This window comes from Nicotiana tabacum, chromosome 20 (genome assembly GCF_000715075.1).
Source record: "Nicotiana tabacum cultivar K326 chromosome 20, ASM71507v2, whole genome shotgun sequence".
Classification (NCBI taxonomy): domain Eukaryota; kingdom Viridiplantae; phylum Streptophyta; class Magnoliopsida; order Solanales; family Solanaceae; genus Nicotiana; species Nicotiana tabacum.
In genome coordinates this window covers 5,100,515-5,117,549 of record NC_134099.1, presented here as the reverse complement: position 1 = coordinate 5,117,549, position 17,035 = coordinate 5,100,515, and the positions used below count along the sequence as shown (strand labels likewise).

The window sequence follows — 17,035 nt, the reverse complement described above, 5'->3', positions numbered from 1 at the left end:
TGCTGAAGCAATTTCTAAAACTATTTGGACGTAAGAATGGACCATTTTGGCAGTACCTGATTACTTACCTAAAAAAGAAAGGAGAAAATAAGAACATTTACTCCGCAGTCCGCACCAAGCAGTCCATATTCTTTATGCCAACCACAAGGTCCCAAAAATCTGAAAATTTTAGGCCAAAGAAATATGACATGACATGAATATTTGGAAGGGTGGACTATGTAACCTACCTAACAAGAGAGAGAGGGATAGTGCATCTTCTTGAAGGGTCGTTTGGTCAGAAAACAAGTTATTCCGGAATTATAGTGACAGAATTATAATACGGAAATTAAACAGTTACGTGATTATATAGTGGAAATACTTTAATGTATTGTGTTAAATTCAACTACTATCTGGATCATTCCACTTCTATCGGACATTGAAAGGTTAAAGAATCTAAGCCTGTTTGGCCATGCTTTTGAAAGGTCAAAAATCGTGTCATTTCCAAACCAAAAAAAGGCTCATTTTAGAGATTGTTACAAAAGACATTATCACAAACTTCCTTTTTTTTTCTTTTGTTCATCTCAAGCCAACAAATACAACATAAAAAATAATAAGTACTAAAAGTTCCACATACATTCTATCGGCATGAAAAAACACATAGAAAGCATAAGACCTGAGAAAAAGAGAGGGTGGCGGGGGCACTGCTCAAACATAACATCGGCTAGGAAGAAACGCAAACGCTAATGTAAACGCAACAAATCTGCTAGAATAACGCAGGTAAAAAGTTGTAAGTTCAAACACCAAAAAAGTACACTAACAAAAGCAAATACATGAGCTTAGCAGATCTAAATAGTACGGCAGTAACTTTACATGAAAAAACACTCGGTGTTCATTAGTGTCACAGCATCTTGAATGTCAAATCCTACAAAAGAATTAGTAACAATATACGACTCCAAGCTCAACAGAATGCATTTTGCTTGCACATTTTCCCTTGTGTCTTCGTGTGAGAGCAAAATCCCAAGACTATCAAAGAGGGATTTGAGGAGAGATTTCTAGTACTCTCACCAAAGTTATATTCTCTAGCCTGACATCATGACGTTATCAATTGACTGAAGTGCTTGATTGGCATAAAAGCGAACATCAACATCAGGGTCTTCAGCTAGCTCTACTAAACTAGGGCGAATGGTTTTCTCCACCACCTAGACAATAGGAATTAACGGACAGTCAGATAATAGGAAAACGATCAATGAAGCTGTTTTTCACACCAAACTTTGTAGAGTAGCCCACTCATTTTCCATAAATAAAGCAAGTACATGCAACCAAGAAACTAGAAAGGAAGCAATGGTTCTCACCGAGTGGTCAACAATAGGTATAAGGGATTGCAACACCTTTGCCACATTAAATTTAATGTTGGGCACTCTAGCATCAGATAAAACTTTCGGTTAGCACAAGGACTTGAGGTACAAAATCATTTAAACGCTAGGAAAACAAATTACCTATCCTTTGTTGCAGTAATAACCACAGGCAGCAATTTAGAACAAGTTATTTCAGAGCCCATTACAGGTGCAAGCAATGAAATTGCTCTAAGAATTGTCATTCTATACAAATAATGTGGACTGGTAGTCATATCCAAGACCTGCAAAATAAGACATTTTTAACTGAGGAAACAGAACAAAGCTGATATTGATCATGGCAAAAGCTGGAGCCTAGAAACTCTGAGAGTCCATGGTGAACTAATTTCTCAGCCTGAGAGGTAAATTCCCAGAGGGTTTGGGGTTGGGGGGGGGCCTTTCCTGAACTTCACCTCTCCAGATAGCAAGAGTAAAATGGAAACTGCAAGACATACCTCCAGCCCAGTGTTGCAGTATCTAGTATCTAACCCCTTAAAAAAATAATCATCTTTTTCCATCTTTTCAAGGGTCAGAGTAGGGTGTTCATAATTGGGAGTGGATGAGAGCTTCACGTCAATAAAGTGCTGAAGGATATCAAGCTTAAAGTAGACTAATCACAATTTAGAGAGACAATGAAGAATTAGCAACTTGAGGACTAATATGGATATGCTGACTACCCGATTAGAAGAAATATCTCTGTTGTTTTGTGTATGGTATAAAAACCTGAAATTCCCAAGATTCATGGGATTGGAGATATCACGACACCTACGTTGCACTTTACAGATAATCAGCTGATGACCAAGTAATTTAACCAACTAAATCAACCATGGAAGGCCTTGAGTGTTGGGCAGGGCAATACAGATAGTTTGAATAACCTTATGGCAACTTCACTGTTTTAAAGGATTGAAGATAGCAATCAACCTACTTGGAACTACAATACCAAGCAATATGTATAGTTGACCAGCTTATGATTGACTAGATCTGCCATGATAAATCCAGGCCTCAAGGTCAGGGGAGAGCATGCAGATTTGAGATTTTTACAAGAACTTTGGGGCAAAGATGCATAAGCTTCAAGACTATCAAAATAGAGATCAATTCCACCCTTCTGCCCCCACTACACTGAGCCTTGGGTCCCATCATCTTCATGAAGAGAAGATATATCTCATGACTACCTGAACTAGTTTTGTTTTCTTGAAAAGATATCATGCATGAGAATTAGCAATTCCAATTTGCAGACGCCAAGCAAACCTGAGGAATTATATGCTGCATTGCCCACTCTGGACCAAATTCTTCTGCAAGACGCTTTAGGTTATTAGCAGCAGCATCTCTGATTGAATAAACCTGCATCACAAAATCAGCAAGATATCAGAGGCAGAGATATTCTCCCATCAGCTGATTGATAAAAGCTATTGCCTTTTCGTATTCATCAATAGATAACAGAAAAACACAAGGTAATTATCACAGAAGAGTTGATGGTAGTTCCAAAAAGGAAATTCCCCGACTCATTTTCCACTTGAAAATGAGAAAGAAAGTGAAGAGAGATGGCTGAGAAAGACAAAAATAACCACCATATAGATAGTTTTATCACCAAAGTTTTCAACGAAGATGCTCATGTACCAAAGATCAAGGTTTTGTGCTTCTTCAGTTATATATGAGTATCTAACAGCCAGCTTATCGTGTACCAACCTTGTCCTGTAACCATTGCATACAAAGGGCACCAAGCTTATCATCAAAAAATCCTATGCCCAATTGACTTGCCAATAGAGGTATGTATTCTATTATTGCAAGACGGACTCGCCAATGCCTGTCCTCTGCTAGCTCAACAATAGCTGGCAACAAAGATTGGGATAATAAATCAATTCCAATCACCTGTAACATTTAGAGAATTAAGAGTTAGAGAAGAAGTGAACTAAACCAATACTAATAACAAACAAAAAGATCCAAGAGTTGCAGAGCACAACGAAACAATACAAAGTTCAAGCAGCTAAAAGACGATGACTAAACAAAGAGAAGCTTGATGTTGGATTTTTCAAAAAGGCACAGAACGTGAAGCTGAAATTACATAAAACAGAACCTAAACAATATTCAATGTCTTAATATCCCTGTAAAAGGAGTAATCACTTATTAACTGAAGATCCCCGTGCAACAATTGCTTGCAAAAACAAATCTAGAGCAAGTGGAGAAAATGATATTAAAACACATCTCATCCACAACTCCAGCACAATCGATTCCTAACTAGCTCTTATCAACACCAAAGCCAAAGTTGCACCTAAACATCTATATCCCAGAACTCAAAGGAGATAATAAATCATAGGGAACAAAAATATCCGCAAACCAAATAGAGTTCAAGATGTTAAAGGATTTTGATTGCCTTTTTTATTTAGGAGTTCATGCATCACAAAATACATATCACAACATATGGCATACCAATTTAAAAAATGAAGAAGCAAACAGTTCACTAGGCTCACAAGTAATTGCACACCACAAGAAAAATGTGTGCATCATTAACCAACCTGATTGACTTGATCAAGCTTGCTAATGATGTTCAGGCGCACATCAGGAAACTCGTCCTTCAGAAGGGAAAGAAATATTGGAAGAAGATGCTCAATGGTTGCATCCTGCATAAAATGCACAAACAGAAGTCATGTTATTTTATAGGTAAATCTTTAATGCTTCAATCGAACACGGATGCAAGTTGCATGATATGAAAAGTTCCCTATGCTAGCTTCATAGTTAGGTTGATTCTCTGGCTAGTTTCATCAATTAATACAATATCATCCGCAACTAGAATGCATCATCAAACCCAATCCTGTATACTATTGATGAAATCATTCATAACTAGGATAAACAAGTACATGTCAAGGCAGATTGGGCAAGTTTGTGCAACTCCAGCCACTTAGGAGTCATCGAAGCATTTAAGTTTTTATTATTATTCTATTAATAAGTTTAAAAATGTAAACGTTTTCTCCAAAAATTGAGGATTATTAAAGGATTCACAAACCACAATTTATACATAGTTTAAAAGCCAATGCAAAGTTGTTCCCCGTAGCATTCGTATATGAGAGATATCACAGTAAATTACAGACCTTTCCAACAATGCAACTACTATCTGTACCGTAAATAAAAGCATGATCAATATTTTCCTCATCTAGAAGCCAATGCACCTCACCTTTCCCAAAACAGGAGCCATCCCCATTATAACAGAAGCCAAAGCAGATCTGACATGCTGTGAAGAGTCTGATGATAATTCCTATAAATTTTATCAAACCCAAATATATATTAGAGGACCAATAGGAACTCAAAACGAAAAATGAAGCTCCTAACAGGAAATCTACCGAGCATATACCTTCACACAGGGAAGAATATGCTGAATAGCAAGCTCGGGACTAAGAATCCGACAGAATTTGGTGACTTTCCCTGCAGCAGCTATGCGAACTTCAGCTTCATTATCTCGAAGCAAACGGACATAGGCAGGCACCAAATCCGTCCTAAATCATGGTTAGATACAATCAGACATCCGACAACAAGGATTTTTAGTTCCGTAACAAAAAATTTGGTGGAAGAGAACATAATTCCTTGGCAGAAAACATAGATAAGTATGAAAAGTATGTCCCGCTACTGATTAAACACTTGCGACAATACATTCCATGTTTTCAAAATTAATTCTTTTACTTTAATACGGTGACGACACATTAGTTTCAGAAAAATCCATGGTCGAAACAAATATGCATACATTCCCAAACTACCACTAATTTCTTTCATGGAGCTCCTCAGTCAATTGCCCTCCCTGTTATTCATCAACAAAACGCTATCAAACAGGCTAGCAATAAAGCCCTGGAAAGGAGCCTTCAGGACAAGACGGTTCTTACTAGACCCACTAGGCAAACAAAAAAATCTGCAAGCAGTTGTTTTTTCTTTTTCTTTTTTTTGTGGGGGATGTGTCCACATTCTCTGAAATACAGAACTTGTCAACCAAGTTGGTAGCCAAAATTTTGAGTTATGACAACAAGAATCTAAACGTGACTCATACCACAATAGAAGTAGTTCAAAACGAGTCAGCAATAGCACATCATTTCATTCCACCAAATCCGCATCAGAGAAGGAAGGTCAATGAATAGTGCATAACAAACGTATAAAAGTATTTGTGAATCCAAGTATGTAGAAGGTTCAACATATGTTATAGTTATGAATTACACTGGCAACAAAACAATTGCCAATTTAAAGATAAAATTACTAAAAACAACCAAAAAATGATAAGAATTACAGTAAAACAGAATGTACTCCATAGATAGACATCACATAGGTAAATATTCACAAAGTGTCACATATATAAGTTGAGAAAAATACCTAGTGGGCTCAGGCCCTACAGCTTCACATAGTTCGTACAACTGGTTAGCAACCATGTAGCGGACGCGCCAAGACTTGTCCTGGTTATTAGTGGAAAAAGCGTGCACAAAACAAATGAAAATTTCATCCAAAGAAGGTAAAATCATCGAGACAGAGAGGATAATAGTAGCACCTAATATTTTGAGAAGACTTTGATATTAAATACCTACTGCAGGTTATTTACCAATGTTAAACCAATATAATGAATCTTTTCAAAGGTTTAATCTTTCCATTACATGCATATTTTACCTAAATCTTACTCCTATAACTACTGTAATTTCCACTAGCAAGTGTAGGCAAGTGCACTAGTGTACCAAAAGCTTTTGAAACTCATCTAGACGAATGTTAATATGTTGAGACTTGTTTGTACCCTTTCATAATGCAAACCAAGTGAAAATGGCTAAGAACTGTAATAATGATCCATCATAACATCTATCCTGTAAAGCTTATTTTGGAATAACGTCACTTTAACTTGATAAATAGTCTTTCCTACCACCAAGATTTAGCAATAAAGGCTTCACCTAAACATGCCTACTCAAGCCATTCGTCCATGTTTCCCATTCCCCTATAACAAGATGCAAAATTTCAAGGATCTATATGAGCCAGGACAACTGCAAACACGATCTAAAGTGTACCTGAGAGAAGTTGACAATGACAGGCAGGATGTGTGCAACACAATCCTGGGGCTCCAACAGCTTGCCAAGTGCAGCACAGCCCTCAACAGCTAATAAGCGTACAGAATCCTGATCTGAAATCAAAAGACATTAGATAAGCCAACAAAAAAAATTATTTTTTCTTTTTGAGAAAAAGGCACTAGATAAGTTAACAAACAATTCATTCCACTCAAATGCATCCTACGGCTTCAGATTTAACGAAAAAGTAACCATTTTATTGTTATAAGCAATGGGCTATATGAAGTAGCACTAATTAGAAATCTTTATAAGGGAGAAACTTAGATCAGTTCTCTCTAGTCACAAGTTGCAAAACATAAGTGAGAATATTACCATCCTGTGTAAGATCATCAAATATTGACATGATGTCACTCTTGAGGTAAGTAGATTCAACAGTAGCAGCAAACTTCCCCAAGTTTGTGGCAGCTGATCTTCGCACCATAGGCATGTCGTCTTGACACAATTGACTGTAAATAGACCGAAGTTCTGCCTTCAACATCTCTGGGGCACTTGAGTAAGCAATATGAAAGAGTCCACAGGCAGAAACTCTAGCTGTGAACCATTCACCAGCTGCCAGCCTCTAGTGATTGGAAAAGAATAGGAAGAGATATAAACAACAAAATCAATCTAAACATTTTACTAAATCAAGAATCACAAAGTTAAGTAAAAGATATATATTTATGAGCAATGTTAAGAGTTTCACAAGTTAGAAACATATTAGGGGTTCTCCTTATGCTAGTCCAACAATATCGAATAACTTGAATATTACATTTCATCATGATAAATACTACTTATGAGTTTAAGTTACAACGTAAATAAGCATTGATTGATAACCATAAATAAATGGTAAATAACCGGATATAACAGGTTATTATACTGATGGTGTAAAAGAAATTACAATGTCATTGCATATAACTTAAATCCATGAATAATATGAAGCAAACAATAGTAAAAGTCATAGCCAAACCTTCACAAGAGGGACGAACCAATCAACCAAATCACTCTCCCTCATCTGAGATCCAATCCTACACAACGATTCAACAGCTTTATCCCTCACACAGGTCTCCTCAACAGTACAAAGCGTCTCCAACGGCGGGAGCAAAACATGAGCATGCTCTACACCTCCAACATAAGGGATAAACACACCAAGCTCTTCAGCCATTGCCAATAACACCTCATCATCATCATCATTGTTTTCACTCAAAAAAGGGATCAATTCCTTTCGAGTTCTTTCCTCACCAAGGGCACGTGCAATAGTCGATAACCTCCTAATTGAATTCAACCGTAATTGTATATCATCGTTCTTAAGTTCATCTATTAACACGGCTATGGGGTACAATGGCTCATCTACCATTGCCATTCTCTCGAATTTTTGTTACAGCTGCAAATAGATCCGAAAAAATCATAAATTTATCTAAAACACGCAGATCTAAAAAAAATAAACAAATATTAAACCTCTAACACTTAGATCTGAAGAAATATTGAAACTTTCAAGCATATTTTTTCTGTTTATTAAGGAATATGATAACAAAATGGACGGAGAGGCGGAGGAAGAGAGAGTTACCGGTGAAATGAGCTGCCGCCTGTTGCCTGAGATTCGACGGTTGGATTTCGTCGAACTCTAGAGAGAGAGAGGGAGAGAGAGAGAGGGTGAAAGGGAGATATTTGGCTATGGACGAAATGAGATTGTAGTGTTTGGATGGGTTGGTTTAATTTAGGCCCAAGAAGATACCTCGGGCTTGAAGATGGCTAAGGGCGAAGTGCATAAATAGCCATTTTAAGATCCGTATTTAAAGAATAGCCAATATTAACAAAGTTTTTAAAATTTAGCCGTCTCTTAATCAACTTAAGAAATGTGGGTCTAAAGTTGATAATCACGGGTCTGAAGTGTTTATATTTGGCAGAACCACAACTCCTAGGTCTAAATTTGAATATTAACTTTTAGAACTTCAAACCTTCAGATATAGAACTAGATTTTGACATAGCCAACTTTAGACTCAAAGGTTATCAAGAAAGCATACAACACCATAAGGAGGTGGCATGCCTATGTCAATGGCACAGATAGGTTGTACCAGACCACTATGGCCCGAGGTCGGTCGTGGCATACCTATGATAATGGTACGAGGTGTGGCAGGCCACTATGGCACGATGTAGGCCGTAGCATGCCTATGCCAATGTCACGAGATAATTGTAATGTCAAGCAAAGAACGGGAAGGGATCTTGTGCAATAGGTATGGGTTCACGTGAATCCAATAATTTTTGTTATTTTTGTATAAAAAGTTTATTAATTTTATAAGAATATTTAGCTTGGAATCTAATTCATTTGACTAATTATTATTGTATATTTATTTGAGATCATATAGAAATCCACAAGCGTATAATCCTAAATTTGCAAAAGTCGGAAGCACCGTCCACAAAATGAAAAGGTTTGAAAACAGCAATTTGAGGAGAATAAATGATAGTAAACTAAATGAGTGTTCAATTAGTGGCAAATGATAGATGACATTGCAAGATAAATGTAGAAACTAAAGTTACAACTTACAACTATATAGCATTGCATATATTATAAACAAATTAAACGCTTTTTATAGAGTAGACTCAAATCCAGTATTATCTCATACCGTGGGGGTCTGGGAAGGATAGTGTATAGGCAAATCTTATCCCTACCTTATGAGGATAGAGAAGTTGTTTCCAATAGACCATCGGCTCAGGAAAGCATAAGCACCCCATTAATGAAAATATAGACAAGAAGGGACGGTACCAAAAAGCCATATAAAAGCAGAATAAAAACAACAAGATAGTACAATGCAACGTAGGAGTAATATGTTTTGTAGAAGTTTAATTGCTTTATCTTTCAAGTTACTTGTTCCGCTTTACCTAGTTACTTTTAATTACCTTTAAGGTTATCGTCGATCTTGCATTACAACCGTACAAAAAGAACCACCTTGCTATATTCTGAATTGCACAGTTATTAATTAACCATGTCTCTTTCTGCATTAATTGTTGTAGAATGAGGAAACAAATCATAAAATGGTTGACAGAGTTGAGCAATTTGATAGTAACATTTTTGGCCTTGCGTATTAAAAAAAATACTAAATTACTGTATAGAAACCAAAAAGTTTGTTATTTGGTATTCGATATTGTGGTATTTGATTTAAGTTTTAAAAAAAATGGTGTTAGGTATGATATTCGATATTTAAAAATAAAATATCGAAATATGAATATTGTACCGAAATATATATTAAGTTACATAATACCCATATTATTAACTATATAACATAAATATTAAAGTTCTAAATTTTACTTTCCGTTATTTTATAATTTTCTTTAACTTTTACCACATTTTTTCCACTATGCTTATCTTTCTCCTTTTCTTTGGTTGCTTACTTACATTTCAACCTTTCCCCTGTCTAGGTTTAACATCTTTGATTTTCATCTTTTTTTTACTATATTATAAGATTTTTATTTTTGTATTTGTGAGCACCTTACTTAAAAATATTATTGTATAAAGTAAAATCGATTCATATTAAATGCTCATATAATAGAATGATACGTGGAACCAAAGACAGATGGAAAGTGAGACAGGTGAAGTCAAGACCGAAGGCAGCAGTGGGAAGCCCCGAAGGGAATGTTGCTCATAAAGACAGATGAATTCATGTCACCTGACAACATTCAGTGAAGAATATTTTGCAGTATTAAGTTCATAGTTCGCTATAGAGGATATGGCATTCATAGTCTACCATTACACATTCTTCAATGGCTCTCATAATTATCATTTAAGAGGAGCTTGATCCTAGAACCTTTGTTCCATATGTGCCACTATAAATAGGGATTCCAACAACCATTGGAGGGATAGGAATTTTGTGACAAACTTATGTTATACACATTATTCTAAGCTCAATAATATTTCATTTCTCGCATATTGTTATTACTATTGTCTTTGGAAGCTCTGCTCCTGGAACTAAGATATCTGCTATCTCATCTCAATTTCAATGCTAAGTCTTGCATTTTATTTAATTTATTTATTATTTTGGGATCAAATCGATTCGCTTGTCTATAAACCATGTATAAATTTAGTTGTACTATTTTACGAGTAAACAATTTGGTGCCCACCGTGGGATTTAGACAATTGCATAATTGGGTTGATCCTTGCATCTATTACTAACATGTTTAAATTCTTTATCTCTTAGTGAAAAATCATTTAAAAAACGGCAAATAACAGTGTCAACAACACGCACAACATTGAGTCCCAAGTAAATCAGCCTCAATATAAAGATTCAATCAGTGATACCTGCAATGAGGAGGGCGTAGCCATGTCGGTCCAGGTGGATTGTATCGACAGCATGTTCGAGAGGCATCTCCTGATGATGCTGAAGACGAGCACGTTGTGGAAACAGCAAAAATCTTAAGGGAGCAACAAAGGGCTATTATGGTCCATCTCTCACAGCAGGACTAGGTCATGATGGAGTTGAAGAAAGCGTTGTCAGGTACTTCTAACAACGTGAATAAAAGAGGTCCAGTTCCTCCTGGTGCTCCCATAAACCAAACAACACAAAGGGTTGATAACAATACCCAGGGGTGAGGTCGGCTTCTACAGGGCCGGGGAGAATGGAAGTGGACCCGATAACAACAATGAGAATGGTCTCTTTAAAATCGAACTCATGTTGTTTATGAGGAAAATAAACGTCTGAATGGATCAAATCCCAAGCGCATCGATGGTGTTGAAAAGATCGGACTCAAAGAATTACACCAGTTGTCGTTCAAACCAAGTGCGGAACTAGAATTGATCCCAAAGAGGTTCAAAATTGCAGATGTGCCGAAATATTATGGGACTTCAGATCCTCAGGAGCACATCACCACCTATACAATGGCGGTGAAAGGAAATGACTTGGCTCCGCACGAGATTGAATCGGTATTGTTGAAGAAGTTCGGGGAGACTCTCACAAAAGGGGCCCTGACATGGTATTCACTTCTGCCCGAGCATTCAATAGATTCCTTCAAGATGCTTGCGGATTCTTTTATCAAGGCCCATGACGGAGCCAAGAAGGTACATGCCCAAAAGGCCGACATGTTTACAATTGCACAAGGAGATTCTGAATTAGTTCGTGATCAGATTTCAGAAGGAGAGGATGATGCTTCCGACTCTGCTGGACGAATGGAAAGCGAAGGCATTTACTAAGGGGTTGAATCCGAGGAGTTCTGACGCTTCACAGAAGTGAAAAGAAAGTCTGCTCGAGTTTCAGGCAATAACTTGGGCAGATGTTCACAGCCGTTATGAGTCAAAGATAAGAATTGAGGATGACTATATTTGTTTCCCGACATCAACAAAGGGCTGGGACCGAGAGAAGAATAAGTAAAAGTTAAAGGATGATTTCGACACAGACCGACGGTCTTCCAAAGGTCGGTTTTTGCCCGACAAGAGGGCCAAATAATGTGGCAGAAGTTTTCGGTCGGCAGATAGATTCGCTACCAACAGAAGAGCTGATCACGGCAGAATAACAGGTCATTGCAAGATAAAGAGGTATCGGGCCCCCAGGACTTTACCTACCCAGGCTGTCCGAATACAATTTCAATATTAGAGTAGTGGAACTAGTTTCGGTAATGAAAAACATTAAAGAAGCTCGGTTCCTGAGGCTGATGAGATCTGATCCCAGTCAGAGGGATCCTAATTTATAGTGCGAGTACCATGGGACCAACGACCATCGAAATGGGGATTGTCGACATCTGCACGAGGAGATTGAAACATTGCTGAAAACGGACATCTCAAAGAGTTCTTAAGTGACTGGGCTAAAAACAACTATGGTCGCAATCGAAATAATGCGAAACACCCGAAAGCAGGAGAAGATCCCCCTCGTCTGACGATCAACATGATTTTCATGGGGAACGAGATTAGTGGTGGAACTTTTTTAGCAGCGGAAAAGACGAATGTATTCTATGACTCATAGCAAGAGACTCCAGGAAGTCACTGAGGAAGACATCACCTTCATGGAGGAAGACGGAGATAGACTCCTACTCTCGCACAACGATGCAAGTAATCTCTCTTAATGCTTTAGATTTTAAGATTAAATGTGTTTTGGCGGACCCAGAGAGTTCAGCCAACATTATCCAAATGAGAGTACTGGAACAAGCCAAGCTAATCGGGAGCATTATTCATGCCACAAATCTCCTCGCTGGGTTCAATTTAGCAAGTGTAACAACTCGAAGGGAAATCCTGCTGCACATGAACGTTGAAGGGGTAATGAAGATGACCCTTTTTGAAGTAGTAGACAGTGATATGGTTATAATATCATTTTTGAAAGACCATGGCTGCACCCACGAGATAAAGGTTGTGTTGTCAACATATCATCAACTTCTAAAATTCCAAACTCCGGAGGGAATTAAACAAATAAGAGGAGATCAATCGGCAGTAAGGGAGATGAACGTGATCTCTGTTTCTAGTAGCAAAGGAAAGGAGCATGCAACATATGAACTACATGAGCCAGCTCTTACTCCTGAGCCGAAAAAAGTCAGCATGGGGGAATCGTCAGAATCCTACCAGGTACCAAGATATTTTTAGGTGCCAGAAGAGATAGACGCAACCAAATTTACAGCGGAAGAACTTGAGCAAGTCGCATTGTTTGAGAAATTCTTGGAAAGGAAGTTCTATTTGGGGATAGGACTAAACCCCGAGCTTAGGTCAGGATTTATTGAATTTCTTAAGTTTAATGTTGACTGTTTTGCATGGTTGCATGCGGATATGATAGGTATTCCGCCAAAATTGGTCGTGCACAAGTTAAATCTGGATCCTAATATCCCTCAGGTAAGGCAGAAGAAAGGCACGCCGAGGTCAGAAACAAATTCTCCAAAGAAGAGGTAACTTGATTGCTTGATATTGGTTCAATCTGGGAGGTAAAGTATCCTGATTGGCTAGCTAACGTAGCAGTAGTTCTAAAAAGGAACAATAAGTTTCGCATGCGCGTAGATTATAAGGATATGCATAAGGCGTGCTCAAAAGACTCGTTTCCATTGCCAAACATTAATCAAATGATTGATGCGATGGCCGGGCACGAGTTGATGAGTTTCCTCGATACCTATTATGCGTACAACCAAATCAAAATGAACCCGAAGGATCAGGAAAAAACTTCGTTCATAACAAAATTTGGCACATATTGCTATAATATGATGTCATCGGGTTTAAGAACGTCGGAGCCACTTATCAGAGGCTCGTAAACAAAATGTTTTAAAAGAAAATACGGAAAATGATAGAGGTTTATATAGATGATATGCTAATTAAGTCTTTAAATGCAGGTGATCATCTGAAACACCTCCAAAAAACCTTTGACATCCTAAGAAAGCACAACATGAAGCTTAACCCCGAGAAATGTACATTCGGAGTCAGCTTCGGTAAGTTTTTAGGGTTCCTGGTATCACAAAGGGGGATCGAAGTCAATCCCAATAAAATTAAAGCCATCGAAGACATTCCTGACTTGTTATCAAATGTGAAAGAGGTCCAGAGGTTGATAGGAAGACTGACTGCTCTAAGCAGGTTTACTTCCCGGTATTCAGAGAAGTGCCATAACTTCTTCTCACTTCTGAAGAAGAAGAATAACTTCGAATGGACTTCAGAATGACAACAAGATATGAAAGATTTGAAAAGGTATTTATCGAGCCCTCCATTACGATCCAAACCTGAGGAAGGCGAACAACTGCTAATTTACTTAGTGGTCTCGTATACGTAACATCCTATTTATTATGTTAGCAAACTTTTAATGGAAGCGGAAACTTGCTACACACACCTTGAAAAATTGGCCTTAGCTCTCATAATTGCTTCTCGAAAACTTATGCCTTATTTGCAATATCACCCGATAGCCATGGTGACAACCATTCCCCTACAGAAATCCTTCACAAACATGAACTTTCTGGTCGGCTGGCCAAGTGGGAAGTTTAAATGAGTGAATTTAACATATATTATAAACCTAGGACTGCGATAAAGTCACAAGTTTTTGCGACTTTATGGCTAATTTCAGTCACAGATTGCTGCCTTTGGCCACTAAAAAAGCGGTGATGGTGTCGGAATCGACATAAGGAGTCTGGACTTTTTTCACATATGGAGCTTCCAATGTAAAAGGGTCCGGGCTCGGTGTAGTATTAATCATGCCTTTGGGAGAAACCCTGAGGCATGCCATAAGAACTATTCTCTTAACTAACAATGAAGTAGAGTATGAGGCTTTGATTGCAGGACTCGAGTTGGCCGGGGACTGGACTCTGAGGTCATGGAAATCAAATGTAATTCCCAGTTGGTAGTAAATTAGGTCTGTGGAATCTTCGATGCCAAAGAGGAACGCATGCAGCAATATGTTATGAAAGTACAGTGTCTGCTTGCACAATTCGGGGAATGGTCAATAACCCATATTCCGAGGGAGGAAAACATGGAAGCAGATGCGCTAGCCAATCTATCCTTTTCCACGAAATTGAAGGGGCCAAACTCTTGTACGGTCGTGTAGCTTATGCATTCGGTATTGGATATGGACGACTATTATGAAGTAAATGTGACCAATTTGGTTTGGGACTTGAAGAATGAGATCATTGACTATCTCGAGCATGGAAAACTCCCCGATGATCCCAAGGCATCCCGGGCGATGCGCACTAAAGCAGCTCGATACTGTTTCAAGGGAGGTCAATGTATAGAAGATCTTTCTAAGGCCCGTTGGCCCGATGTTTGGGAGCCTCCAAAGCTAACTACTTTGTGAGAGAAGTTCACGAAGGGATCTGCAAAAAACACTCGGGCACGGATTTCTTGGTATTAAAGCTAATTAGGGCAGGATACTACTGGCCCAGGATGGAACAAGATGTTAAGGCTTATGTTTAGAAATGCGTAAGTGTCAACGCCACGTACCGTTGGTGCGTCAACTAGCAGAGCTATTGTACTCAGTTTTGTCGCCCTAGCCATTCATGAAATGAGGGATGGATATAGTCGGTCTGTTGCCGCCAGCTCTTGGTAAGGTAAGATTTCTTTTGATTTTAATTGACTACTTTCTAAGTGATTGAAGCAGGTCTGTACCAGAAAATCGGTAAGCACGAAGTAGGTGATTTCCTGTGCGAGGACATAATTTGCAGGTTCAGAATATCAAAAGAGATAGCATACAGCAACATGCCACGATTTATAGGTGCAAAGGTCAATAAAATTCATTAAAGACTTGAAAATCAAAAGAATCACATCATTGCCGTACTATCCGAGCACAAACGGACATGCGGAATCGACGAACAAAGTAATTATTCAAAATCTCAAAAAGTGATTGGAAGCAACCAAAGAGAAATGGCCCGAATAGATACCAGGAGTGTTATGTTCATATTGCACTACGGCTAAATCAAGCACGGGGGAGACACCTTTTCTCTCGTATACGAAGCAGGAGCCTTGATTTCGGTAGAAGTAGGAGAACCCACCGTGAGATACTTCCGGGGGAACGAAGAAGCAAACAACGAAGCATTAATGGTCAGATTGGAGCTACTTGACGAATGCAAGGACTTGGCACATATAAGGATGGCGGCCCAAAAATAAAGGATTGAAAGATATTACAACCGAAGAGCCAATCTCTGTTTTTTCAAAGTGGGACACTTTGTTTTAAGAAGAGTGACTCAAAATACCCGAAAGATCAACACAGGAAAGCTGGGTCCAACGTGGGAAGGCCCCTACCGGATTTCAGCTGTCACCGGGAAAAAGATCATACGAATTGGGAAATTAAGACGGAGTAAAATTGCCGAGCAACTGGAATGTGTCACACTACAAAAGATATTATTATTGATGAAGCACCGCCTATACTGAAAGTTGTGTTGCACTCTTTTTCCTTCATCCAGTTTTTTATCCTAATTGGGTTTTTTTGGCAAGGTTTTTAACGAGGCAGCAACAGAAAGTATACTACGAAGGAAACACCGTCAGTAGAAGTAAGACCTTTAAATCACAAGGCATGGAAGCAATGAACTACTATGGGATGGTTAGATAATCTTTTGCTTGGTAGTAAAGTTTGTTATCGGGTTAAAGGTTACCCGACCACTCACGAGTGCAAGCCACTGGGGGAGGGGGAGTTAGATAGTCTTTGGCTCTATAGCAAAGTTCCTAACAGGAAATGAAAGCTTACTATCGGACCAAAGATTATCTAACCATTCACTAGTGGGATCTTCAAAGGAGCAAGACTTCCCGTGTTCAAATTCACATTCTTCGCATTCGAACACTGGAAGGGAGGGGGAAGATATGAGAATACCTCAATATGACTGCCACATACATTGGGACTACAAAATCCGAGAACAAATATGTATCATCGGGACGGGGGACTATGCAATCGGCCCTGCAGAAACAAGTTGTACAAATGAGCCACGAGTACTGGCAAATTTTTTTTCACCACAACAAATGCTTATGTGCTTTTGAAAATGGAAGGAATAAATAAAGTCCTTTTATTTTTATCTTGTTTCTTGTCTGAACGATGAATTAATTTTATCATTTGAAAGTTAATCAAGTACTACAAATGTTAGTATCGTAATGAACAGGAAACGCTAATCAAGTACTACAAATGTTAGTGCTGTAATGAACAGGAGACGTCTTCTTCAAGAGCACCGCAAACATAAGAGGGCCCT

The 17,035-nt window shown here is 38.4% G+C and overlaps 2 protein-coding genes across 2 annotated transcripts; one reads left to right on the top strand and one right to left on the bottom strand.

Annotated features, from left to right (window-relative positions):
• Positions 1-725: 725 nt before the first annotated feature.
• LOC107767339 (uncharacterized) lies at positions 726-8,129 on the bottom strand. The gene is made up of 13 exons (XM_016586310.2): positions 7,992-8,129; positions 7,395-7,808; positions 6,761-7,007; positions 6,392-6,504; positions 5,718-5,797; positions 4,717-4,858; positions 4,540-4,620; positions 3,884-3,988; positions 3,057-3,239; positions 2,619-2,711; positions 1,476-1,615; positions 1,332-1,398; positions 726-1,178 (listed from the first exon to the last, which is right to left on the bottom strand). Exons 2-13 carry the CDS (start codon positions 7,785-7,787, stop codon positions 1,059-1,061), a joined length of 1,764 nt encoding a protein of 587 aa, XP_016441796.1. The 5' UTR covers positions 7,788-7,808; positions 7,992-8,129; the 3' UTR covers positions 726-1,058.
• A 4,323-nt stretch (positions 8,130-12,452) lies between these two features.
• LOC142174203 (uncharacterized) lies at positions 12,453-13,726 on the top strand. The gene is made up of 2 exons (XM_075240000.1): positions 12,453-12,965; positions 13,715-13,726. Exons 1-2 carry the CDS (start codon positions 12,453-12,455, stop codon positions 13,724-13,726), a joined length of 525 nt encoding a protein of 174 aa, XP_075096101.1.
• Positions 13,727-17,035: the final 3,309 nt, after the last annotated feature.